Raw genomic sequence first — 23,405 nt, forward strand, 5'->3', positions numbered from 1 at the left:
AGTTCAGTAAAAGGTGACACTAGTTTATTTAGTGATTTATTCAATATAAACAGCATATCTCAGTACATATATGTCAGTATCGCAATACGTGCAAGGAGTTTATGACTATAACCTCCTTGATATGTGAGTATTTATGACCTAGCTGTATGTGTAATATTGCCTACTTGTGATAGTGAACAAAAAGTACAAAAAGACACTTTACTGTGCAATATTCTAAGTTGAAAATCTTAAAACAAAACTTTTTCATTGCATTGATTCCATAAACGATTGCCCATTTGTTAAACATGTTAAAAATCATAAGCATGCACTTCTGTGACTCTTCTCTAGGTGGCGTCCTACGAAAAACTACAATGTAGTCTTGGGTGTGTAATAGGTTCAAACGAAGTTATCATAACGGGTTGTCTATTGGTGACCTGGAATCATTAACATTCTTTTCTCCTGACAACACTTTTTCTCGTGACAACAATACGCAAAACCTAGAAATTGCGGTGAGAGTACGTCGGATTTTGCCCTTCGTACCTACTAATATCAATAAACTACCTATTATAATCGGCGATTCATTCTGTAATTTAGAATACGTCCAATTCTTTCATGCTACTTCTATAGTCTGCTGTCAATTACAAATGTACAAGCAATATTCATATATCTCAACCCTGACATTCATCTGTTCATATATTTTCCATATTATGATAATTTCATGTGGAGACCTGTAGTGCTTGACTCCGTATGTAGGATCCGAAGGTGGGCTTGTCATGGTAGCAGACCGGAAGAGACCGGCTGGTTGCACCGTACGTGTTGCCAAATTCATACCGTCTCTCTGTGGAAGGGAACATAGCATGGAACTTGTGACTCTTTTGTTGCGAGACCAACGTCAAGTATCACTCCGGATACGATACAAAATATCAATGCAAGAAACAAACAGCTGAGTTTATCTGATTTATAATTGCTTGTGTTAATCAAATGTTGTCTTTTAGCAAAAGAAAAGCACTGTAGGTATATATGTCTAATAGCAATTAAAATGTACTACCCAACAACTGTTAATGTGTTGTTTTGCATTTACGTCATAGTTAGTATAGTACCTAACAAGTAAGAAATGACTTACGAGGGATATATCCCGTGTATTTGGGCACCATTCCCTCAGGACGGTACAGACGTCTGTCCAACAACCCTGTGTCTTCTTCCTCTGGAGACTCATTTCTATAAATAGAACACAATGATTTATCAAATATCATTCATGAATATCATAAAATAAAGTCATTTTACATCTAGATGTACAATTTGCTCTTCCAGTGGCTATGGCGAATGTGGTTAACGTTGATTTACACAAAGAAAATCCTTGCTACGCCGTAAGGCTGGTAGATATTCTATGTTGTGTCCTGCAGTACCTTTCTAAGGTGACAGGGGTGTCCCGTAGCGACGAATGTCTGTCCATGTGGTCTTTCTGCTCGCAGAATCCGTTCTTGGCTACAACGGCGTACCGCCTGCCCAGGCCGACCTCCGTGATCTTCTTTCTGGGCACATATCCGGTCCAACCCGGCATGGGGGGTTCTAGAAATGATCTTTTGTCCTCTGCAAATAGAGATGCCCAAGTCTATTTGTAATTTTACTAGAGTCTGCATTTTGTTTCAATACAGCTAGGAACTCATAGTTCGAACAGAAGGACAATATTTCAAACGTTATCAGTCGTGTACTAAAATTAGCAACGTCTATCCTCTTTGATGACTTTATTCCTAGAATCATCAACTGCCGCACGTCGATATTATAGCAATGATGCTCGATGTTGTTCTGACGTTTTAGTACTAACTACAGAACAATGCGACAGTCTTTTCACAAGAAAAGCAAATTGTGGTGAGGACAAGTACAGCACAAAAGTGGCGGACATTGCACTCCACTAAAGGATGTTTTTCCTTTGTTAGAAACACTTCATAAAATATTCATCACAGGCTTCGATAGTCCATTTCATATAAGATTACTCTGCACATTACCTAGTAGGGTGACTTTTCTTGGCATGAAGCAGTCCATCTTTTGCAGGGTCTCCTCCTGGCTGGCGGTGGGTGTCATCCTCGGTGCCTGGGCTACGGTTGCCCGCAGTGCCCTGTCGGCTCGTACGGCGTCTTTTGTGTCCCCGAAAAACTCATTTATACTGAGGGCACTGTCGCGGCCGTACGTGCCGGCATCTTTGTACCTTTTGCGTGGGATGTAACCTGGAATGAACGGAGAGAGTCTTGCTTCACAAAGCCTTTATCGGGGAAGAACTGTTAGAACTGTTCTCACTGTACCGTGTATGTGGCACTGTTAATAAAAGTTTAAGTGCAGTGCCACATTGTCCTCGTCTGTCCAAAAGCAAAATAGAAAAAAAAAACTGGGTCTCTGAGAGCCCCGCAAATGACAGATCACTATGGGATGCAGCATGTGTACTCATATGTTTCGTTCTCAATCTGATACAATTGGGTCAGCTTGTGAAACTGTATGTCTGACTATGTCGATGGAGGTTAGGTGGTTTGTTTGTTTGTTTGTTTGTTGTTAATGTAAGTACTTAGCGTCTCTTCGGATTGACAGAACCCCTCACCAGCGGATTACTTATCAATCTTAGTCGTCTCTACGTAAGCCTCCGGTTAATCCATGCACGAAATCCACATCAATTATACCACATACAGCTTTAGATTTTAGCGTACACTAATAATTAGTAATATTAATAAGAAGATTACTTTTGTCTAATACGATTGAAACGTGGTTAATGCTAAATAGGACGGACGTCATCAGACCTTTGTTTCAGCACCTCGGACGGACCCAATGTCTACATTTTACCTCCATAGTTGGCGGAAGCTGCCCTACCTGTATAGCCCGGCACCATGCCTTCCGTCAGCCTCCTGGTCCCGTCAAACCTGGGCAGGTGGGCCAGTCTGGGCCCTGCCGCCTGGCCCGGGTCGGAGGTCGTCAGGGGGTTGTGTTTCACGCCCTGCGGGGAACCAGAAACAAAAGGTGATTCTACCGTGTAGTAATGGCGATAATCCTAGAACAACTCGTCTACATGCTGATGTAGTCGTGGCTTTTCTGCTTCGCAAGTTAATTTTTTTGTAGATTTTATCATTAAGGTTTCGGTTACATTAAAACGGTTTAGTTTCCTTCCTTTCTCTTATTCATTTCCCCTTGTTTGTCTTTCTTGTCTATGTCAATTTTCTTCCTGTAATTTTGCAAACTGTCCATCATAGCAGAAGTTAGGCTGGATACCAGACCCCATCCCGATCTCTCCACATGATAGATATTTTGGAGATCGGACTGGGGTCTGGTATCCAGGCTAAGCAGAAGTGGGGATTTTTTAAATAAATGAACTGATTTAAAGATCCGCTGTATAGATTAGACAGTCACTCCCGAGGACAAACTGTTTTATGCTCCAGATGTCATTGACAGATAGCATCATAGTACCAAATAACTCAATGACGTCAATGCTATAATTGTTACATTCTTTGAAAGACACATTGAGCTGTAATAATGTTCAAACCTGAAACGCCTGGTATAAACGTTAGACATTGTCAACTTTTGCTGTACTGCAGGACATATAACTTGTTACGGGTAACTGTGGTGTGGCAGAATAGACTCGCTGAACCGATTGACTGGTAGAAGCATATCTCTAGTTTCCATCTCAAGCCTTTCAGTAGGCTGAGAAAAATACACTTAGTAGAGACAAATAAGGCGAATAATCTTTCAGGACTTAGCCTGCATGCTATTGAAGGAGAGGCCCACATAGGAGACCATGTAAATGGTACTTAATTGTAATGCTTTATTACTTGTGTGGGTTTATTTTGCCATTATATCAACATAATTCCCGTTTCTACACATTTCTGTGGTGAATACCTCCAAGCTTCTGTCTTATCAGTTACGCCAATCGCAGGCTAACCGGCCACCGTGAAATGGCCGAGCCTTTTCCGAATTGTTAAAGCAGTGTAGCATTGTTTCATGAATTCAATCTTTGGAATATCATGGATCCTCGCGCAGTTCACAAAACAATGCTTACACTATGTACGGATCTTGGTTGCTTTTACGTCTCCAGGCTTACTAAGTTACAGGCCCCACGTGTCGTGTCCCCCCTCCAAGAGTTTACTGAGTAAAATGCGCCATGTCACACTATGTACAGTACTGTCAACGCTTATTACTTCTGGGTGCTTAATTTGACATAGGTTGGGAGGACTATTTGTCTAGCCACTTTATCGTTCCATTTTCTCCAACCTTCTCGATCCTTTGCCCACAGCGGGTTCGTTTACCCTTTTTCCTTTGTGGTAACCGCGCCGGAACAGTACGTCGTTCAGACGTATTTGCTCAAGGCCACAGAAGGGAACACGATGTGACAGGTTATATTTGTCGTCCACATTTGTCAGGCTGTCGATGGCTACGTTTTGTCAACTAAATGCACCTGTACTAATGTACAGTTCCGTTGATCATGCCACACTACACCATCCCCGGTAGCTGATAGTCTTAAATGAACCGTATCAAAACAGAACTACGAAGAGAGATGTCTTTGTAGGAAAACAGTGAATCACAAACTAAGACACCTTCTTGTCATTCTGATCCAAATATGATAAACAAACAAACAAACAAACAAACACGACAGGTTTAATGAACCGGGACAATCTTGGTTTCCTGGAGTTTGTGACATTGTGCAGGGACTTTCACTTTTGGGTTTTTCATTTCATAATCTGGCAAATTCATCGGGTTGTCTTGATGATCTCCGATTCGAAAGTTTCTATTATTTGAACTATTGTCTATAGCTAATTGAAAGCAAAATGGTGCCTAAGACGATTAAAAATCGTTGTAGTGGTGCCCCTTCACCACGACCCAGCAAATAAAAGGAAACGTAAAGATGGCATGCTCGTAAGGCAAAATGCTTTGTTGCTTTTGACTTCTTGGTGTTTGCCGAGAGTATATACAGTGAACACCTGGTTTATAATGAATATTTGTGGCGCCAGATCGACTTTTATCAGTATGAAACATCAACTTCTGACTGATATAACAGCGATAGAAGCGACCAGCGATGCTAATTGTGATAAAATGAAATGTATATAGTGTGGACATCGCATGACTGAAAGGTTATTCAAAATGAGTGATTGGTTCCAATTTTTGTCACGGGAAACCGGACAAGTCCTAGCGATATAGCACAGCTGTTCAATCCCGTTCTCAACCAATCTTGTCGTGACGTAGTGTTCTCCCCGGATAACATGCCGACGCAAGTTTCCCACCTCCCAGGACAACACAGTCACCAGGCAGCGTTTGTTATGGCGAACGTTAATGCACTTCACGACGTTACCTCATTACTAGTGTTGTGCGTGTTATAGACGGCGTTTCATGTGGAAGAAGTATCTTAACTTACCATTTCAAACTCAAGCGCTGGCTTGGGTTCAGTTTGCCACATGTTCACATATTTTGATTCGCGCTTTTGAACGTTGAATAAGGAAAGTATTAAAGACAACCACTTCTTTTCCTTCTAAAAGATATACAACGTCGACGTCACCGTTCAGTGTATTATCATTGATAAAATCGTTTGGATCCATAACACATTGTCTTGACAAGTAAAAACAACAGTGCGATGCTATGTTTCCATGTCATGGGAACAGATCTGATGGGAAGAACTGCCAATGAACCCAGAAGTTTCGGCAGTGGTCTGTCTGACACCATGTCCGTCGCCTTGGAAGCAGAACTTTGTTTACGTACTGTTCAACTCAGGCAGACAGTCAGTCCCACAGTGTTCGGCGACGCGGTGTATATCACGGTGAGATGTACCGTTCATGTGCACACACGACTTGGCATTTCTTGCCACGAAGTCTCCAACCAGTACTTCGCCACAGACGACGAATGAACTAGACTCTCGAGATCTGTACATCAGTATATCATACTATAGCTAGTATATGGCTTTGTAAATAAGTAAGATTTCGAAAACATCTGTGCATTCCAGCGGTAGTATTGATCTGTAGTTTGATCCGCTTTGTACACGACACTGTCCGTGTGAACATGTCTTATCTCCTTTGAACATACATATCAGACCTGTTTGATGCCTGCTTTTGCCCTTCCTGAAAACAAACGGTCCGACCGTCTGACGTAAATACTCTCACTGGCTCTGATGCCCGACAGGTCCGGCCCACCGGCAGTCCCCCACGGTAACAACTGGACCTGCCGATGTCCGACACCGTTTAAGTCTTACTTACCCATTAGTACAGAACTGCTTTGCGAAGATAAATGAGGGGGATAAAAACGCCACCCTTTTGAGAAAGTTCTCGGACCGTGTCTGGTTTGTTTACGGTCAAACAGCAACACAAGGACCTAAGAGGGGTAAACGAGATAACAGGTGGATAATACAGGGAATTGGGGTTCAATTCATACCCTGAACTTTAGCTTCCATGCGTACTTGCAATTGGATGCATTGCACTACCATCTGCTCTACAAGTGAATGGACAGCAAGTTGAATGACTCACAGACCGTGTCCATTTTGACACTACCACAGGCTCAAGTCACCAAACCGGACGGCGCCAAGACCGAACTCAACCTATGACTCAAATTATTGCTTAATTTATCTCCTGACTGTCGTTGACGGAGGAGATTGATAGTTATGAACTTTCCTTTAAATTTACTCAATAACATTCACAGAGCTAAAACTGTCACAATGCTTACGTCAGCAAAGAAGATTTGTTCATAACGGTGCGCATAAGCATACAAGGTAAATCAGCCTAATTGACATTGCTATGGCAACCACTTTCTCAACACCTTAGCAAGTATTATCGATTTTAGGAGCGCCGACATTTGGTTCAAAGTGAACCATGGTGTACCACGACAACAGTACGATCGTTGGGTGCTGTTGCTTGGAAAATATCAAAGTCAAATCAAAATGCTTTTACGGTTGTAAAGATTAAGTCCAAACAAGACATAATAAATGACCGGCAACTGCGTTGTATTTGTAACGCGTCAACAACGCAATGTAAACAGACGACCACTAAATAATGTGTCAACTAAGCACATTACTTAGAAACAAACCTCTTGTAAATTCTATATTACAAGCTCATAATGCTTTAGTATGATAGCTGAGTTCCGTCTTGAGTGCAAATGTACAGTTGCCCTTAAAACACATTACCGTTCTCCAGCAGAGCAAAGGTAAACAAGCCGACCACTCCACTGCTCGCCATAGTGGGGTTGCCATGGGGTTGACATGGTCTTTTGTAGCCACAGTGTATACACGAATGCGCTGACAGTTACGTACCACAAAGTGGAAAATATTTCAACGGACAAAATCGAATGTTTCCTAAAATATATATTTCCTTTGCAATGAGAGAGTCAAATAGTTTAAAGTCTTTTTCACTAAGGGGTCTTCAAATATTCTAGATGTCTGAAAGTTAACAATGCCGGTAGCTTACTGAGTGTTCATTCATTCGCCGAGACGTCGAAAACAGCAGTGCAATGTCTGTATCCGGAATGAAAAGAGCATTGAAAGCGTGTCGTATATAAAGAAAATATCATTGTTAAAGTTGACATATATTACTCACAGGAGTAATGTATTTTGACGTATATTACTCACAGGAGTATTGTATTTTAACACTATTTTCTTCTATACGACATACCAACACCAACCAATTAACATCGATGGTAATGAATGAATCAGTGTTTGTATCAGGTGAGATAGAGTATGCTTCCGAACAACATAGCGACCGACCGCTGTGCTTGTGTCCGCAAATGTACGGTACCGTACAAAATAATCGACTCAAGTGCGCGACTATCTTACAAGCGAACAAAGGTCCGCTCTAATTAGAGGATATGACACTTACACGTGCGTTCTAAGATAGCCTTTGAACGCTTCGACAATCAATCGTCGAAGGTACGTGACGCTTACCAGTTACAAAAACAAGGTTTTCAGTCAGGTCAGCCATTCCTTCACGATCAAGGTGACGGCTATGGCAAATTGTAGAGGCAAGTTTGACATGTATGATGGCAGCTTAAGCCTGCTTATTACTCCATATGCAAAAGTCACCAAACTTCTTTTATGTTCCCCTGGGACACAGCTGTACCTTCGAAGCTGCATTGCCACGGCCCAAACCACTCGTCTTCTTTTTGGGAACATGGCGAAGGGTTGGAACATCCCACAGTTGGGAGAAACTCGGGAAACTTGGGACTTCTGTCTACTGGGGTTTGATCATAAATCCATACACGTAGTATTGTGTGGCGGATTCTAGTCTTACTAGTTATAACCTGGCAGACGCGTCTGTCACCACAAGGCGCATTTTTAAACGCCAAATGTGTCAACCAATTGAAAGGAACAAGCAAGCATTTTTGCGCTACACAGGATCGATTTTTCCTGTTGCAGTGAAAGTGTTTAGGTATGTAGGACCAGACTGTATAGACAGTTAGCTTGTCTATACTTACCTTTAGCATTTTCGCAGAGACGTTGCCGTACGTGAGCCCAATCAAGAACTTGTATTGCGGACAGTACCCGGTGTAGCTGCAAAATTGAGAGAGCATTGAATTAGCCAGGCACGCAAAAACTAGAGGAGGCAGTTACTGTGACCAGCAAATACTTGACGTTGCGCATTCGACAGAAGTCGATACCAAGTCAATTGGACCACTCAACTCCCCGTCTGAGATGTTCATGTTTCCACTCAACGGTTGGCGAGAATTACATAGAGTACCAGTCGACTAATCCGATATGTTTGTGGCGGGGCTCTGGTTAAGACAGGTGACGTCCAGACAAGCTTACCCGGGAAGCTGAGTGCCTTCCTTCGGCTGAAGGAAACGTCTCCGCCGGTCGACTCCCTCCATCCCTGCCGGCATACTCCCACGGGGAATACGTGCTGTGTTCTTATCGCTCGACTTGGCCCGACTGTTGTTTGTCCGTTGGCAAGGGACGCTACCCGTATCCAGGGCGGGAGGTTGCCACCCCCATTTGTGTTGACTTGGAGCGACCCTTCATGCCAATAGCCACTGAAAACATCTCAACAATTTACCCACAATAATCCACTCATTGTCCAAAGAAACAACTCATCCCGGGGACCATGCGTGACACCATGAAAAAGGAAACGGAAAAAGAAGAGACAAAGTTTACTAAGGATGAGATCCAGAAGTGTCCCACCCCTATTTCGACATTGTGAGTGTCCCACAAGGACTTGCCTAACCTAGAACTGACGTAACCATCCTTATCGACATTTGTAAATGTTCAACCTTTCGATACATTGGAGCTACAATCAAAATCCAATTTGCCACACAGTAAGCATACTACCTGTCCGCGACCCCTTTGAATGACTCCATGTGACTCGGCGCAAGTTTATCCCAAAACAAACCATTGTGACAATCATGAGGCAATCAGGTAAGAGAAGCTACCAGCATGTTACTTCTACAACTTCTCATTAGAAATTAAGGAGCCGTCATTCAAGACTAGCAGATACATTTGTGAAAAAAAGTATAATGCATAACATAGTCATAGACCCGGTTGGGCCATCTTCAATGGGAGCCACAGCATTTGTCGCAAAACCCTAGACCATCTCGTACATGTCATTAAAAGCACTTGTAATCAAAGAGAACATCATCACTCCTATAACCACGCTCCTGTGCGTAAAAAAGCGTGGCCGAACAAAATGATGACATTTTAATGACTTTAATTGTACGTCCATTGTAATGGCATTTGTTGTGGGATCAAGGGATTTGCTTTGGTCGCGAACCAAGAAGGACGACCAAAGGGGAAGTGGACAACATGCATGAACATTTTGTATATTTTTATTTGACATCAATTTTTTCTCAGTGCATAGATTTTCCCTTCCCAGGCCCGCACACATGTTAACATAACTTGTCCCGAGAAGAAGAAGGGTGACTTAAGACAATAAAAAGTCTTGCAGCTATAACACATGCCATATATGCTTTGGTCGTTACATACAAAATAAGTGCGATCCGTGTGTTTGTGAAAGGCCTGAATGTAAGAAACGTGCATAGTTCCATTTTGATGCCGATGGAGTATCATTTACCATATAGTAGGTCAGCGCTGTTGTTTGTACGGTTATGACAACACGGTCGTAAAGGCCGTACAGGTGTTTGCCATTCTTTCTCTCTGCACAAGCTAGCAGTCCCCAATTGGATGGACGTGTGGATGTTCTTTTGACATACATCAGGGGCAGACAAGAAGGCAAGAAAAATCTTTTCATTTGCAAGGCGTTAACTCATTAGTGCATAATGACTGGCTTGATTACCTAGGTTGCGTCGAACACCAAACTCGTCATTACGTAAGGACCGTCCACAGGACCCACCTCGTTGTAACAATGCTTGTTCATCCGTGGTCACGAATCCCACAAAGCTAAAGTTGATCACACACAACTCGGAGATTTCCTTCAACACGTATGTTCAGGTGCACCATTCAATTCTGATTGCTACCAAGCGACACGAGTGGACTAGTTTCGTCATGTCTCAAACAGCCATGCAAGGCTGCGAACTGGGAATCACGATCACGGTCAGGTGTAAATTATACATTTCTATTACTGATTATCTGTTGGACGAAGAAGTTCTAAAACTAGTAACCTGGTGTTATGGGGCAGTTTGGTTCTCTCAGAAACAACTAAATGGCCTAACCATTATAGATTAATGTAGCCGACAAGAAGAGGCTGGATTAAAACGGTCTGTGTCATTTGTTGGTATCTCACCGACTTGGGGGTCCGGTAGGCATTGGGTGTAGTACTATATTGGTCTTTAAGAAGAGTCACTTTGGAGCTCAATTTTAGATGAAAAAAAGCAGGGGGGATCTCCCACATCGCACAGGAATAACGTTACACGTAGAAAACAGTTGTGATAACAGTTATATCATCATAACAATCAACATAAGTTATAGAAACATCGTTCTTGCAACTTTGTGCAAACGCCAAACACGACTGGCAATGGCGTCTTGTCAGTTTCGGAGTAAAAAGTCGACCAGACAGGTTCGTCGCGCGGTACTTTACATGCTATGATGTACCGTACAAAACCATACTTTCCTAACGTCAAGCGAAGCAGTCATGCCACTCTACCAAGTTTGGCATGGCGTTAAGTTAAACAGCTTGTTTGGGTATACAGTGACCTGTGCGAGTTGATCATAGTATACCTTCCGTTGTCTTGATGGTTGATACTGTAATTTTTTTTTCACAACTGCGATGACTTTCTTTCATCAAAACAGAGAAGTCTAACGTTACATGTAGCTTTGTTCCACGGTTGTTTCTTCTTGAGTCATATCTCAGATACAGCGGCGCCAGATAGCATCGCACAAAGGCTTACACAGGCCACCTGTCTGGATGTTATTGAGCCGTGTAAAGCTCCCAACACAAAGGCGGGATAACATGTGACCTGGTAACCATGACAACCAGGTGTGTGAAACTGATATCCAAGATGGCCGCCCTGGGACTTCGCAATACCTGAATCGAGGCTTTATGCACATTTTAGGTTTAATCCAAACACGATCGTGCGCATTTCGGCATGGGGAATACTCTCCGCCACGGCGGGATCCATGATGCGGTGAAAGACCAGGCGAACCAGCAGGGGGAGAGCCCGGACAAGGCGAAACGCTACCCGCTGTACGAACTGGTGGACCTGAAAGGGGGAGGGGAGCTGGTGAAACTCACCAGGGAAAGTCTGTTCTCTGCCGAGAAGACCCGCCTGTTGAACCAGACTATACGGGATAAGGTAGGGCGACAGAAAATAGAATATGCATCAATACAGGTGAGGCAGAATGAGGAGAAATAACTAATTATACAGTCCTCTACTATAATTTTTCACTTGAAGGAACAAAGGTTTTCATTGCTTCATCCTTGTGTCATCCAGGACTTACTATTTTTTCTCTATGATATTTCCCAGGTAGGGCCGTTCCTGTATAACGAAGGTGCAGGTAAGAAGGTGCCGATCAGACAGCTGATCATGGCCAGGAACCGAGACCGCATGAGGACACGCCCACAGGAGGACAAGAAGAAAACAGGAGGGTTCGGGCTGGGACAGAAGACCAACTCAGTGTCAGCCTTGATGGACCCTGTTGACAATGAGCAAGGTGAGAGTTTTGAGCATGATGTGAGATAAATCTTGTAATGTTATCTTTATAACTGTTTAGGTAGAGTATGAAAGGAAGCATGCTTTTTTAAAAATACATTATAATTATTATCTGTACATTCAGATGTTGTAACGTTAATCTGAGAAACTTGAACTCATCAAGATGATGATGATGATGATGATGATGTGATCTTTAAGTGTTAATACTTTTTGAAAGTTATTTTACATGTCTGAAAATCAATAATTATAGGATTTATTTGAGGAGGACATGACTGAGGTAGATGTAACAGTGCGTTTTACTAAAATGTGCTGTCACCTGTCAGGTTACTTGCGCTCCAACAGTGTGAGAACTAGTGTACGTTATGGTAAGATGGTCAGGTTTTACTTGCAAGGATTTCCACTGAAAATGCTCTATCCCTCTCAGCATGGCAAAGTCCAACATTGGATGAATGCATGGTCAGACCCATTCCCTTTCTAGTGTGTTGCACACTACATTGTACCAAGGAGGTTAAACCTTCACAATGTTCATAATATTAAATATCATTATTGTTGTGAAAAGGTTGATTAGCAAGCTGATGATAAAAGTTAACTAATATTTTATCACAAGATTTGTTGTAAAAAAATTAACAATTTTTCCAGAATCATATCAGTATCATTTTGCATGTTCAGTATCATATCAATATCATTTTGTACCTGTCCATCAAATTCAGACCAGATAAGTGCAAGATGATTTATCCCAAAACCTTGGCTGTAGTGGTAACCAAAGTAAGTACATTAGAAAGGGAACAGGTCTATGTGACAAGGTTGGACCAGTACAAGGCTGGATAAGTCCAACTGGTGTGTGCAATATATCCTTATATCTCCTTCTTGGACCTTTGCTGCTTTTAATGCCATGATCAACAGCGCACCTATTTTCAAACTGCAAAGATCTTAAGTTCCACAGAGAACATGCTGCATCAGTAAAATTCAGCTACTTCACAATTTGTAACATTCAAAAGCTGCTAACTTAAAGCATGAAACTTCTGATATACATGTAGTTGGACTTTGTTTTGGGAATACTTGCCCAAATTACATGTATTTAAAAAGAGTTTGTTCTTACTCTGCCCGTCATGCTCAATACAAGTTGTACCTGGAACATGGAGGCGTAAAGCATCAAAAAGTAAGGGTTCAATATAACATATAAGTCCATGCTTGTTTTTTTTCCTGATGAATGCATGCACAAGACTTTCAGTTTCATTCAGAGAAGAGGTGACAAGTTACCTGTGGCAAAAAAAACGGACAAAACCATCCCATTAAGATTCCGAAACTTCAATGACAAGCCATACTCCTTTTGATTAGAATTAGACATTTATCCTCTATGATGTTGGCACCCGCCTCAGATGGCCAGTGGAGAGAGGTATGCTGGGACCTGGAGAAGCGAGGCTCGGTGGGGGAGACCATCCTGCATCTATGTTTCCTGAACGGCACCCAGGTGCACAACGAACTGGCCAAGAAACTGGTAGATGTCTTTCCAAAACTCGTCAACGACATCTATGTCAGCGAGGAGTATTATGGTAAGGTTTCTCATGTGCATTGGAGGTCTATACCCATCTCTATACAAGAAACACTGACAGCACATAGCCTTGGAGTGATACATACTACATACATGTACAATTATTGGTAATTTGGAAGATATTGATTGTAGTAGATATAGTATTGGACTTAATGATAAGAAATAAAACATTTCTACAGCACTGCACTAGTGCACGTGTCCCTCAGCAACCTTGCAATATAGCATATTAGTCACCATAGTTACCTCCACAGTGTCCATCTTAAGCCTGCTTTAATGTATGCAGGTCTGGCTACAATACAGTTCTATGGGAAAGCTACGACTCCCATCATTCACACACTCAATCGTCTTCTGGGCCTAGTGAGTAGTGGTCAACAAAAAGTTACTCTAACACAACACTGCTAGCTTTGTTCCGCTTTTAAAACCTGAAAGTCCTGTTTTTCATAGATTATCAATCAGGCCGGTAATTCTCCATCGCAATCCGGTCTCAAAGTTTCCCGACAAACCCCGTCAAATATTCCTGTCATTAGGACTGTCTGACCCCAATTAGGCTGCTGGTTGCCATGGCGAGTAATCCCAGTCTTTCAGCTGCGATGTACTTTGTCCCCTTCCTGGAGATATGGTCACCGCGACAACCACATTCTTAATGAAGGTGGGATTAGCTGTGTCAACATGGCCGTGTTTGCTGGGATTAGTTAAATCGGCAGCGCGGCTTCTCAGTTCAACATGCCTGGAAGGAATTGAGGGATCTCTGGTACGAGTTAATTGAAACGTGTCATTTTGGCGAAGTGGTGCATATCGCAGGGCATGGGGTCGCTGTTATGCTTCAGTTCCCCTGGTACTTGCCTCACCTCATCCGTGCCATGTCCAAGTTGTCACGTACAGCGTGGGCAAACCAAGGCGACCATTGCTTTTGCGAAGTGAAGCAGATCGGGCAATTTGTTCTGCTGAAAAGGGAGCCTTGTCAAGATCCCCGCCATTCATGCACTGTAAAAAACAGGAAGCAAAGCAAAAGAAGGCTTTGTGGGACCCATTCGATTGACTGCTCTTGAAAAGTTGAAATATGATTTGCAAATCAGGGTGCGGACTTTGAACGTTGGTCGATTTTGTCTTTTCACTTCGTCATGCAAAACAAACCACATATTCAATCTGGCAAACCAACAACTACTCCATCCACTTGTAGATGATTCCATGGACCACCTGAGGTCAGTGTGGGCAAACCAAGGCAACCATTGCTTTTGCAAAATGAAGCAGATCGGGCAATTTGTGCTGCTGAAAAGGGAGCCTTGTCAAGATCCCCGCCATTCATGCGCTGTAGAAAACAGGAAACAAAGCAAAAGAAGGCTTTGTGGGACCCACACAGCATTTGAGAAGTTGAAATATGAATTGCAAGTTTGGGTGTGTACTTTGAACCTTGAAACCTCCTTAAGGTTGATTTTGACTTTTCACTTCATCACACAAAACAAACCGCATATTCAATCTGGCAAACCAACAACCATTTCATCTACTTGTAGATGATTCCATGGAGCATCTGAGGTCAGCTTTGATCTTTAGATGCCTGGAACAAACCCTGCCAAATGAGAGGTGTAAGTTAAACTGTACATGCCATTCACTGTGTAATAAACAAGGGTAAACATGATCTTATCTACTTGTAGGTGAGGCTCCCCTTCATATGGCAATAGTGGGTGAGGATCTGGAGATGGTCAAGTATTTTGTGAACCATGGAGCAATCGTTACAGGTAAGCCTCTACACTCTGACAGATGGAGTTGATCTCCTTTTTGATTTACTTCACTTTGATGTGTACTCTATCCTTAAAGTTTTGCAGGGAAATAAATGTTATTGCAATCAAAGATTACAGGATTTAGAAAAGGGGAAACATTTAAGAAAAAAAAGTAAGAAAATGACCCCCTCTCAAGTTATAAAAATGGAATAAAAAGTTGAAGTTTTCAGATACTTACTTCAAACGCAAAAATATTTGTCATGGTTTTATGTTCAAGGTTATCATAGGGACTGCTTCACCGCAAACTCAAAACCACTGTGAAAATATTCTCCCCACTTACTTGTCTTAAAGTGCTACACTTATGTACTGTACATTAAACAGTATCATGATGTGTTGTATCATACTTCCAAAGCATAAATTGAGCACAGAACTGATCTTTGAACATTGAAATATATATATTAGCTATGAAGAAGTGCTAATAGTATGTACTTACTGAATGTGGTTAGAATCTTAGATCAGTAAGAGTACATCATGTCAGCACTGCTGGATTAGGGACTATTCTGTTTCTCTGTAGCACCCTTTGCTAGCAGGTGGCTGTCTGTAAAGGCACTGGTGTTTCCATTACTGTTAAGTATGTGACTATCAATAGCACTATCGTGAAATCAAAACCACTGCAAACACTCCATTACAGTACTTAATATCCTGTTGTAACATCAACCAAGCAATTAATTGGCAAACTAACAAGCAAACTCCCATGCAAAGATTACTATTATCAACTTCCCTAGCTAAGCTTAAGTAAAGTTTGAGAGAGTCAGACATGTTTTTTGGTAATGTTTATCATAACCTTCTCCAGAGAGATGCTGTGGAAACTTCTTCTGTCCAGAGGACCAGAAAGGGACGAGAGAGGACTGCTTGGATCATGAGTGGGTCAAGGTGTCCTTGGAGACAAACTATGAGGGGTATGCTCTGTCTTGATGTGAGATGAACTTCCTCAATATACACATAATGTTGTAATAACTTAAGGAGTGCAGACTCTCTCAACACTTCAGAACGGGAAGTCTGAAATGGACAGATTCATAGATCTGCAGAGGAAAACCTTGCACCTTTTAATGATCTATGTGGCAAAAGTGTCCATTTAAAAGTTATCAAGATATAATGTTTTTGTTAAATGTTTTGGCTATTGAAAGAGCAAATTATGATATTTGGGTAATGTGTATCAAGAGATCCAAAATTTAGCATTCTAAGACTTTTTTCTATGTGCTTTATCCAGGTACACATACTGGGGGGAGTACCCACTGTCTTTTGCAGCATGTCTGGAGCAGAAGGAGATGTTTAACTTGCTGAGGAAGGCTGGAGCCAACCCTAACCTGGCCGACAACAACGGCAACACTGTGCTGCACCACATGGTCATACAGAACAAACCTGTAAGTCAATGTGATCCTTGCAATGTGCGTGTCTTTTTTTTAATGAGGATGCATGTATATCAGAAAAGAGACAGTTTCAACTAACATTGTGGGTTCTCAAAAACCAGCTTCTGCAGTGTTCAACAAAAACTGATAATCTGTAAATGCACCTTCCACTATTATAGTATAGCTGAAACTGTGAAGTGCACAACACCTAGCAGGTAATACTGGTACTGCAATAAAAGTTGACAATAGTCAAAGTTCATTCCTTGCAGTTGTGAGAGACTCATCCCATTTTTCTTCAATGGAAGCTTTTTTCTTTCAACATTACAGAAAATGTATAACCTTGCCTTGCAAAGTGGCGCCTCACCCTGTTTGAAGAACCGACAGGGTCTCACACCGCTGACCCTGGCCTCCAAGCTGGGCAGGGAGAAGATGTTTCAGCACATCCTGGAGACAGAGAGGGAAGTCTACTGGACATACGGGGAGGTCACATGTGCTGCGTACAACCTGACAGACTTGGATACTGTGAGTATCCAAATTTTACCATCAAGTTTTATGTCTGTCAAAAGACAGAAGATATTGAGAATTTTGTTTTTCAATGATCGGCGAAGTGATTGCCGTTGAGCTATTTTGTATTTAGCCTACTAGTTTGCTGAATCGGGCAAATCTTTATCAACAGTACCACAATTTACATGAACTTCAGACACACCTGCTGTCATTTCTGTCTTACAGATCACACCTACAGGAGAGATCAATAAGAAGTCTGCACTGTCCCTCATTATTCAAGGGGTATGTCAAAGTTAGATTTTTTTAGAAACTGAAATGCACATTTCACATAAGCTGTTGTCATCATTTAATTTGGACAAAAAGTTCGAATTTTTAGATTTGATACCAGATACACTCTAAACATTAAAACAAAAAAAGGCTATTTCTGATGTTTCTGATATTTTAAAAAAAATGGAATATTGTAGTGTCGATCTGGAGTAATGTTTGTTTTAAATGAACCATAGGACAAATCAAAGCACCTGGACATGATAGACGGCCTGATCTACAATCTGCTAAAGGCAAAGTGGAAGACGTATGCCAAATACAGGTGGGTTCTCAAACTTCAGGCAACGTTTAAGTCTTACAAGCAAGCATGTAGAACTCTAATGGTGAGGTTTGTCTTGTAGTATCTGACATTACATAGCAGTCCCTTTGATATCTGTTTAAAGCGTTTGAACTACTGTCATTTACAGATATCTGTTTCGTAGAAATCATTCTCAGATTCTGTTGAATATGAAAGAGATTCCAGTTATAAAGATTTACAAATCTTTCATTCCACCACAAATATAAATTGGTGCTCCTTGCAGAAGTCCTTCAGATAGCAGGTGAGCTTTTGAGTGTGTGAGCTTTTCTGTCGTTACTCAATAAAAATCAGCAACAACCATCTCTGTTTTAAATCTACAGTTTTTATCGGCGATTCGTGGCCTTCCTCATCTACCTGATATTTCTGACTGCTGCCTTCTTCCTGCGGCCACGTGTGGTAGGTATTATTTCTGTACTAGGAATTCTATTGAGTTAGAGGAATTAAAAGGTAGTAAATGCGGCAACTACCAGGCAATGTTTTAAAGCTTGCAATGTCTGAGAGATGAAGGTCAAAGACCGAAAGTCCGATAACCTATACATACAATGTACATTTAGATGTGCCTTTGATAGTTAGGGAGTATCAAATACATAAGGTAACAATAGGTACTCTTTGCTTTTTCATCAGATATATTTGTAACAATTTTTATACTCCATAAACTGCTTCTGAAGTTGGAAAATATACAAATATAAAGTGAAAAACAAGTAAGTTTGCTTGTTTTTAAATCCAATGGCTTCATGTTATTAAGGTTCTTGTAACAAAGTATTTGTTGGATTGACAATCAAGGAAAGGAAACAAGCATCTTGTTGATACATGTTGTGAAATGATAGTAATAGAAAGGTACCTTACCACTGTACATCTTTGTGCATTTGGAACGTTCACTCACGTTTCATCCACTTCATGCAGAGTCTGGGAACAACAGTGCAGACTGTGAACCAGACAGATGGAAACGGGACCATGGTACTGGTGAACCAGAGTGTGTACAACCCATGTTACCTGCAGGTTCTGGTCACTCCCCAGGACAAGGTAAGGAGACATGTGGCTAACATTGACTGTGAACTTCAACATGTGGCATGCTAAAGCAGAAATCTGAAATCAATACCAAAGACAAGCAGGTGTATGTGAAAATAGAACATTCCAAGTTCAAATAATGCACCTTGACTGTAGTACACTTAGGCTGTCACTTTGAATGAACATGAAATACGAGTAGACAGTGATAAATGCACCTTGACTGTTGCCAGGCACGTCTGGCCATGGAGATCCTGACCCTGCTGGGAGCCATGTTAGTCCTGCTGTCCTCAGCCATGGAGATCTACCATCAGGGAGTCAGGACCTTCCTACTCGGGCTGGTAAGAACATACTATTAGTTACTACAGTTTAACAAGTATGCAGATTTATGGCCAAAGCAAGGTCCTTTGTTTGGTTTGTGCCAACCTTTACAACATGTATCAATAAGGGTGACACATTTGTAGAAAAAAAGAAAACTTGTTGGAAGCAGCACATGCATAACAGCTAATTGCTCTTCCCTACAATACAATGCAATACAATAAAATACAATACAATACAATACAATACAATATAATACAATACAATCTGTCTCCCACCATGTATGCTCCAGCTGACAGCCCCAGCTAAGACCCTGTATGTGATCTCCTGTGTGCTTGTGGTGATGATGATCCCAGGCAGGGCGGCCTGTGCTCCTGAGTACGAGGACGTGGTGTGTATCCTCACCATCTGCACAACCACACCATACTTCCTCTTCTTCTTCAGGTGGGTACAAGGCTTCAACATACTTGGCATAGGATGTTACCAGTCTTTAGTCAATGAATGGGTTAAAGTTTATGCATACGTAGCAGTTGACTTACACAGTGTACCAGCTGGTGGTTGTGTGCATGTGTGCTGAAGGGTAGTTATACCATGTAGTATAGATACAGACAGATAACGCTAGTTCACCTTTATCCACAGGGTGCCCTATATCCGTTGTATTTAAATAGGATATCTATGGAGATCAAGCCGACAGACGGTTTCAAATTGCATTTTTTTCTTAAATACTGCAGTTTGAAAACACCGTCAGTCGACTTGATATCCCTAAATACCCCGCTTTTAAATACTACGGATAAAGGTTACTACGTGGATAAAGGTGAACTAACGTTACAGATAATGGTACTGTTCTTAGAAATATATTTGGGCTGTATTGTACCCAGCCTTGTACATCTTTGTCATTGAGAGAACAGATTGCATGTTTTTGACTAACATGACACCCCAAAACTAAGTGTTGTTGCTCTATTTTGTACTCTCCAGGGGTTTTAAGTTGGTGGGACCATTTGTGGTGATGATCTACAAGATGCTAAAGGGAGACATCCTGAGGTTCCTCATCATTTATGCAGTGTTTGTGATGGCCTTCTCACAGGGTAGGTGCTGTTGTCAAGATTAGATGAGTGTAGATAAACAGTATCCACTTCCCTCTTATCCTATCTTTAATTCTACGTGTTTCCTTTTTTTTTCTTCAAAACTTCTAGCCAGTAGAACATTTTACTGTTTCAATGGTCTTCTGCCAGGCTGTACTATTCTGTACCCTCACACCTTGGTACTAAACAGCCTTCCACCAGTATGTACTACCCTTACTATCCCAACTTTGGTACTTAACAGCCTTCCACCAGTATGTACTACCCTTACCATCCCTACCTTGGTACTAAACAGCCTTCCACCAGTATGTACTACCTGTACCCTCCCTACAATGGTACTGAACGGCCTTCCACCCATATATACAATCCTGTACCATCCCCACCTTGGTACTGATCAGCCTTCCACCAGTATGTACTACATGTACCCTCCCTACAATGGTACTGAACGGCCTTCCACCATTATGTACTATCCAGTGTCCTCCCCACTTTGGTACTGAACATAGTATCATAAGCGAATATAATTCCTGGGGGTACTTTTGCTAAGTTTTTGCTAAGTATGTTTGTTTTGTTGTGTTTGTTTCTAGTGATGTTTGTGCTCTTCCGAGCTGCCCGCTCCAGCCTAACCTACAACCAGTTCACAGACCCAGTCGAGTCCATGATGGGGATGATTGTGATGTCCTTTGGGGAGTTTTCAGACATGTACGAAACCTTTGACCACATCAGGCACCCCATTCTTGCGAAGGTGGGTAAAATGAACATTATTGCATATTTCATAACTTTTGATTGACTTGAACATTCAACTGTATGTATGCTGTTCCATATGCTTACTGCTGCTTTTGTGTTTGTTCTCCAGGCAGTGTTTTTAGCGTACATGTCGTTAGTGACTATCCTGCTGATCAACATGCTGATTGCCATGATGGGGAACACCTACACGTCCATCCAGGAGACCAGGAAGGAGTGGCTCAGACAGGTGGAACCTTCCACTGATTCTTTCATTAACACTGAATATAGGTTGCAATACTGTCCAGTCATGCTTTAGTGACCACCTAAGAATATTCCAACACGTTTGCTACCCTCTGTTGATGGTATTGAAGGTGTAATTGGGAACTAAGGAGACAAAGGAAAAGTCATACTCTGGTCAGGCTAACATTGATACATCAAAGGATTTTCAGCTTCTTTCCCTTGCTAGCTGTATGACTCAGTGGCTAAACCTGGGAACTACAGTCTACAATTCCTTGATCACACCTTGATAATCAGCTAATGACTTGGCACTCGTAGACATGTTATTTTGAAAAACATTGTGGACTCTCACTACGGTCAGTGGAATGACCTTGCAGAAAGATTTGTTGTGAGCCGCCTATCTTTTCTCCCTGGAACTGCAGTGGGCCCAGATAGTACTTATAATGGAACAGTCGCTGTCCTCGGACCAGCTCAGGAAGCAGCAGCTGAAGTACTCCCAGCCACTCAGCAGCCAGAACAAGGCAGTCGACACCAGCAAGACTGAGCAGAGACGAGGATTTGTAGAGAGATTCCACAATGTGGTACGTCGTGTAAAGCTTTCTCTTCGTGAAAAGGTGCAACAGGGGGTTCTTGTGGCCGTGGGGTTATCTTTTTGAGAACATTTTGCAAGTTACAGCAGATTGTGCGAGAACCAGTTACTATCAGGCAATGGGCCAATATAGTTTAGCAAGAAAAGTTTGGTGGAACTTCATGCCTAAGGCAATTTACAAGTACCAACATAATACTATAAAGGAATGAAAAATAAGAAATGGAAAGCTAGAGCTGATGCCTGAAAGTGGGTATATCAAGTTTGGTGTATTGGAAGCAGTGGAAGTTAAAATTAACAGTCTGTTTTATATGCTGTGTACTACTAGGTAAAGTGACATTGATAGTAGGATAATTTAGAAAAGTATTAGACTTGGTGACTTTAATTTGAAGTCATGGTAAAAGTGCCATTTTGCAATGTTGAAACAGCTCTGAAATCATGCTTTTCTGTCTACCTTTTTACTACAAACAGGATAGGTTAGAAGTAAGTAATCCGTAATAGTCACATTTTCAAAGTGCACAGTTGCCTTTGCACCAAACAAAACTGATTTTATTGCACCTGTTTAAAGGATTACACTTTTACACTTCAATCCTAAAACTGAAGGCACTCTAGTCAGCATGAAAGCACCATTTTCATTGAAACTCATAAGCTATTTCTAGTGCTTAGGGGACACTGCTGATATCTATTTCACATGAAGCCAGCTGAAGAAACAAAATAGCAAAATAATGCTATAAAGAGCAAGATCTTGACATGTTAATGGAATCAGAATAAAATTGATCTAGTCTACGAATGGTGCATGTTCTTAAACTCTCTTCCATTTGCTGGCAAGAAAGTTACAAAGAATCAGTAGTGTCTCTCCTGTCATAGACACTAAAAGAGTGGGGGAGGGGGAAAGTCTACTTGTGAGTAGGCACTACCTGTGTGTAATACAGTTTTTTTTTACTACAGGAGGATGAAGAAGAGCTAAGAATTAAGAGGGAGAAACTGCGGAAGCACATGGATGCTCTGTTTTCCAAGAGAGATGGGCGCTGGTTGCCTAGTGACAAGGCAGGTCCTGTAAACAAGAATGTGTAATGATTTAAGAATTAATCTCAACTCTCCATTTTGTTCTCTACGCTTACGAGATTTGAACCTATATAGTTTCATGAAGAAAAATACTAAGTGTTTTGGGCAAACTGAGCAAGAGACTGTAAAATATTTTACTGTAAATATGTAGGTAAATATAGCTATTTATTGAATTTTTGTCACCCTTGTACTAACAATCTTGCCATTCAGCATCAGCATTACATAAAAAAAGTTAATCAAGATGTCAATGATGTGCAATTGCCACTGAAATTCAGCATGGTGAAAAAAGCATCGGGATTTGGGGTTAATTCTAGCTATTTTGTGATAACATAATTTGTGCAGTGGTATTCAAAGGGAAGTCACCCTTGTAGCCACCTCTGCTTTAGAATTCAACCACTAGTGTAAATGTGTAGTTATATCATTCTAACTGTATGTGTGGCCGAGCCAACAAAATGTTGTTTCAATAAAGGTGATTTTGGTCTCCAGGCACCATTGATCTTGTCCACTATTGCTTCTTACTATAGGTTACTCACTAGATTTACTCTCCTCTGGCCTGACTGGTT

The 23,405-nt window shown here is 41.6% G+C and overlaps 2 protein-coding genes across 2 annotated transcripts; one reads left to right on the forward strand and one right to left on the reverse strand.

Annotated features, from left to right (window-relative positions):
• Positions 1 to 6: 6 nt before the first annotated feature.
• On the reverse strand, positions 7 to 9,328 carry LOC118414343 (protein FAM166B-like). Its single transcript, XM_035818338.1, has 7 exons — positions 8,732 to 9,328; positions 8,401 to 8,476; positions 2,836 to 2,959; positions 1,986 to 2,204; positions 1,386 to 1,569; positions 1,103 to 1,197; positions 7 to 817 (listed from the first exon to the last, which is right to left on the reverse strand). The coding sequence occupies exons 1-7, from the start codon at positions 8,803 to 8,805 to the stop codon at positions 696 to 698; spliced, it is 894 nt and encodes a 297-aa protein (XP_035674231.1). The 5' UTR covers positions 8,806 to 9,328; the 3' UTR covers positions 7 to 695.
• A 2,001-nt stretch (positions 9,329 to 11,329) lies between these two features.
• LOC118414293 (transient receptor potential cation channel subfamily V member 5-like) lies at positions 11,330 to 23,334 on the forward strand. Its single transcript, XM_035818235.1, has 18 exons — positions 11,330 to 11,667; positions 11,839 to 12,025; positions 13,404 to 13,577; positions 15,229 to 15,312; positions 16,148 to 16,253; positions 16,565 to 16,718; positions 17,031 to 17,225; positions 17,433 to 17,489; positions 17,711 to 17,793; positions 18,150 to 18,225; positions 18,733 to 18,852; positions 19,068 to 19,175; positions 19,445 to 19,596; positions 20,128 to 20,237; positions 20,816 to 20,973; positions 21,085 to 21,201; positions 21,614 to 21,772; positions 22,726 to 23,334. The coding sequence occupies exons 1-18, from the start codon at positions 11,461 to 11,463 to the stop codon at positions 22,849 to 22,851; spliced, it is 2,373 nt and encodes a 790-aa protein (XP_035674128.1). The 5' UTR covers positions 11,330 to 11,460; the 3' UTR covers positions 22,852 to 23,334.
• Positions 23,335 to 23,405: the final 71 nt, after the last annotated feature.

This window comes from Branchiostoma floridae, chromosome 4, assembly GCF_000003815.2.
Source record: "Branchiostoma floridae strain S238N-H82 chromosome 4, Bfl_VNyyK, whole genome shotgun sequence".
NCBI lineage: Eukaryota > Metazoa > Chordata > Leptocardii > Amphioxiformes > Branchiostomatidae > Branchiostoma > Branchiostoma floridae.

What these genes read in the sequence shown, in the direction of transcription:
- LOC118414343 (XM_035818338.1), bottom strand. Translation starts at nt 8,805, where the DNA reads ATGCCGGCAGGGATGGAGGGAGTCGACCGGCGGAGACGTTTCCTTCAG. An exon ending in CATGGTGCCGGGCTATACAG is followed by an intron (nt 2,205 to 2,835) that starts GTAGGGCAGCTT and finishes CGTTCATTCCAG; the next exon opens with GTTACATCCCACGCAAAAGG. An exon ending in AAGAAAAGTCACCCTACTAG is followed by an intron (nt 1,570 to 1,985) that starts GTAATGTGCAGA and finishes CTCTATTTGCAG; the next exon opens with AGGACAAAAGATCATTTCTA.
- LOC118414293 (XM_035818235.1), top strand. Translation starts at nt 11,461, where the DNA reads ATGGGGAATACTCTCCGCCACGGCGGGATCCATGATGCGGTGAAAGAC. An exon ending in CCATGGAGCAATCGTTACAG is followed by an intron (nt 15,313 to 16,147) that starts GTAAGCCTCTAC and finishes AACCTTCTCCAG; the next exon opens with AGAGATGCTGTGGAAACTTC. An exon ending in TAGAGAGATTCCACAATGTG is followed by an intron (nt 21,773 to 22,725) that starts GTACGTCGTGTA and finishes TTTTTACTACAG; the next exon opens with GAGGATGAAGAAGAGCTAAG.